Source organism: Cyprinodon variegatus, unplaced genomic scaffold (assembly GCF_000732505.1).
Source record: "Cyprinodon variegatus isolate N-32 unplaced genomic scaffold, C_variegatus-1.0 Scaffold17, whole genome shotgun sequence".
In the NCBI taxonomy this organism is placed as follows: Eukaryota; Metazoa; Chordata; class Actinopteri; order Cyprinodontiformes; family Cyprinodontidae; genus Cyprinodon; species Cyprinodon variegatus.
Genome location: NW_015150470.1, coordinates 238,494 through 241,204, shown reverse-complemented (window position 1 = coordinate 241,204; position 2,711 = coordinate 238,494). Strand labels below are relative to the sequence as shown.

At 38.7% G+C, this 2,711-nt stretch overlaps 1 protein-coding gene across 1 annotated transcript in view; it reads right to left on the bottom strand.

The window, feature by feature from the left end:
* Positions 1-605: 605 nt before the first annotated feature.
* Positions 606-2,711, bottom strand: part of LOC107092484 (betaine--homocysteine S-methyltransferase 1-like) — a 3,419-nt gene continuing 1,313 nt past the window's right edge. The window contains exons 5-9 of the mRNA XM_015386987.1: positions 2,623-2,634; positions 1,640-1,809; positions 1,364-1,546; positions 1,040-1,268; positions 606-950 (exon numbers count right to left, since the gene is read on the bottom strand). Of these exons, the coding sequence (XP_015242473.1) occupies positions 761-950; positions 1,040-1,268; positions 1,364-1,546; positions 1,640-1,809; positions 2,623-2,634 (784 nt within the window). The 3' untranslated portion in view covers positions 606-760. The remainder of the gene's footprint in view (positions 951-1,039; positions 1,269-1,363; positions 1,547-1,639; positions 1,810-2,622; positions 2,635-2,711) is intronic.

Below are 2,711 nucleotides of genomic sequence, written 5' to 3'. Positions count from 1 at the left end.
TCGTAGATGATGATAAATAACATAGTTATGTATAATATATTACATTTCTGACTGTATATCCCTGTAATTATTACACACTGTAGCTTTAAGGACAGTAATAAGTAAATGCACTTTGCTACTTTTCACCACTGCCTGTGTTTGACTCTTCCATTCACAATGTCATATTTCACCATGGGAATGGTTTTATGGTGATTAAAAGCGTTTTGCATGTCATTTTAAATGTACACCTTAGTCTCATTTGAAACATTTTAGCAGGACTTACTGCAAGCAGCTTTCTGTCAACAATTCCAACATGCTAACTACTCCATAAAGGACAGATTTGAAAAACCCACAAAGGTTTTTTAGTTTTGTCTCCTGACATCTGGTTCTCTGTAGTTGTTCTAGAGTTACCAAAAAGCCTATTTAGTTGATTTAGTTAGTCCTCTTGTTGGCATCAGCTTAAGTAGACAGCGATATTGGTAGGTCTGAAGATGTGCCATTCACTGATCAGAGCTTTGAGAGGTTTAAGATATTTTATGACATGTTCCAAACATGTACATTAATATTACCTATATAAACCCCTTAAAACTCATTTAAAAACTGTCAGACCACTCAGAGAAAAAGTTACAGACTCAGGTTTTATTGTTTTGGAGTTGACATTTAAACACTCCTCAACCGGAGTATCGCTGTTACAGTGCTTTTTTTTATTCTGAACAAAGCTGAAAAAATCTGTCTAGTTGACTTGAGACAGGTACATTTCTTTTCATTCACTGCATATTGTTCATGCAGAGGATTTGGCCTTCTTCTGCATCTCCAAGACGCGGTTCATTTCCTGGGCACTGGTTGCTTCCTTGTGCTGCACCAGTTCACTGTGGCCCTTGGTCACACCCCAGCCCTCTGGCGTGGATAATGATGGACACTGGGGACGACCAGATGCAGGTCTGATGTTTTCCCAGTAATCACGCCGGGCCCTGCAGATAAAAACAGAGTAAATGTCATAAAAAAAAAAAAAAAAAAAATGCTGTATCGCACTTTTTTTTAATGTTTGCAGATGTTTTACCTGGCTCTGACCCAGGGTTTGGTGTGCATCTCCAGAGCACTACCCCACAATCCATGTTTCTCTGATGCAGCAGGGAGGAAGCCCCTCTCTTTAGCCAGCTCCTCTGCTACAGCCCTGATGTGATAAGGTTCATAGCCACAGCAGCCTCCAATGTAGCGGATGCCAGCATTATAGGCCTCTCTGGCGTACTGGTGCATGTCCCAGCGGGTCAAGATCCTGGGCTCCAAGGCTAAGAGACAAGAAAACAGAGATAAAAAAAAAAGATGCTAATTACAACATTTTCCACACTTTTCTTGACTAGATGAGGAAGCAATTTGTTATTACCAAAGGGGAATTCTGGCAGATCAATGAATCCCTGACAGTTGCAGTCAGGAGTGTGGTAAGCCAGCGGCTGCACCATGTATTGCGCCTTCAGCCCAGCCTTCTCCACACCTTCCTTCATCATCTTGACAGCCTTCACACAGGTCATGGGGTCAAAGTGGCAGTTGACTCCCACAATCTGGGCACCTAGAGTTCAAATTGAAAAAAATTGTATCCACTTATTTTAAAATGAGGACTTAAAATCATAAGTTACAGGTTTTTTAACTCTTCATTGCGTACCAGCCTTCACAAGCCGGACGGCACACTCTGCTGGCGAGACACCGTGCATGTCTCCCTCTGGTCCAATGCACAGGGACGCAGCCACAGGCTTCCCGCTGGTCTTCAGCACCTGAACAGCCCACTCTGCTTCTTCCACATGCTCAAAGTACTGTAAACACATAAACAAAACCCTAAATGATTAAGTCACTAACATTTCAAACCAAATGCCTTTAACTCTTTAAAACCTAATACAAGATATAAAAAAATTAAATTGTTTTTCTGCTTTTAACTAGAAAATAGGAAATGCATAAATTTCTCTTTTCTTTTCTGTAACATCCCTAATACTTTTATTCTTATGCAATCGTAAGGAAAAACATTTTATTTGTGTTAATATGGTCGAACATCAGTAACACAGCAAGTAGCCCAGGGCAACAAGGATTTGCAGGTAGCCAAAAGGGTATCTAGTTTTATATTCTGCAAACAGGGTACTTTGCAAAGAAACTAATGGATTTTTTTTTGTCCAATCAACCACAGCTGTCTAAAAAGGGTGTCAAAAAACATAAAAAATACTAAAGTTTAAATGAGTCAGAAGAAGTAACAACAGCATCCATTGGTCATTTGCTTTGTGCCACCTTATTTGTTCTTTAGGTGCATGTTTGTTATTTCTTTAAATTGCCCCATGCAAGCAGTTACTAGAGTGTTATGTGGCAGTTTTGTTTTGAATAAGGCACTTCTAGAAATGATATAAGGGTTTTAAAAAGGTTTCCTTAAGAGTTAAATTGTAAGCAAAATCTGGCCTGTCCTTACAGTAAATATTTATGAAACATTAATCTTTCTTTGTATGTGTAAAATAAACTTATATTGGGAGGGCCCACCAACCTCCTGCAGCCCAGAGGCGCAAACTTGTGCTAAATCCGGCCATGAGTCATAAAATACTATGGCAAACGTTAACAAAATTCTTTTCTTTTTTTACCATTTTCTTACCATTTTAAACTGTTTTACACTTTTTTTTAATGTTTTCATATCATTAACGGAATATTTAAATGATATTCAGCATCATATTCACTCATAACAACAGTTAATTTTTTTTTTT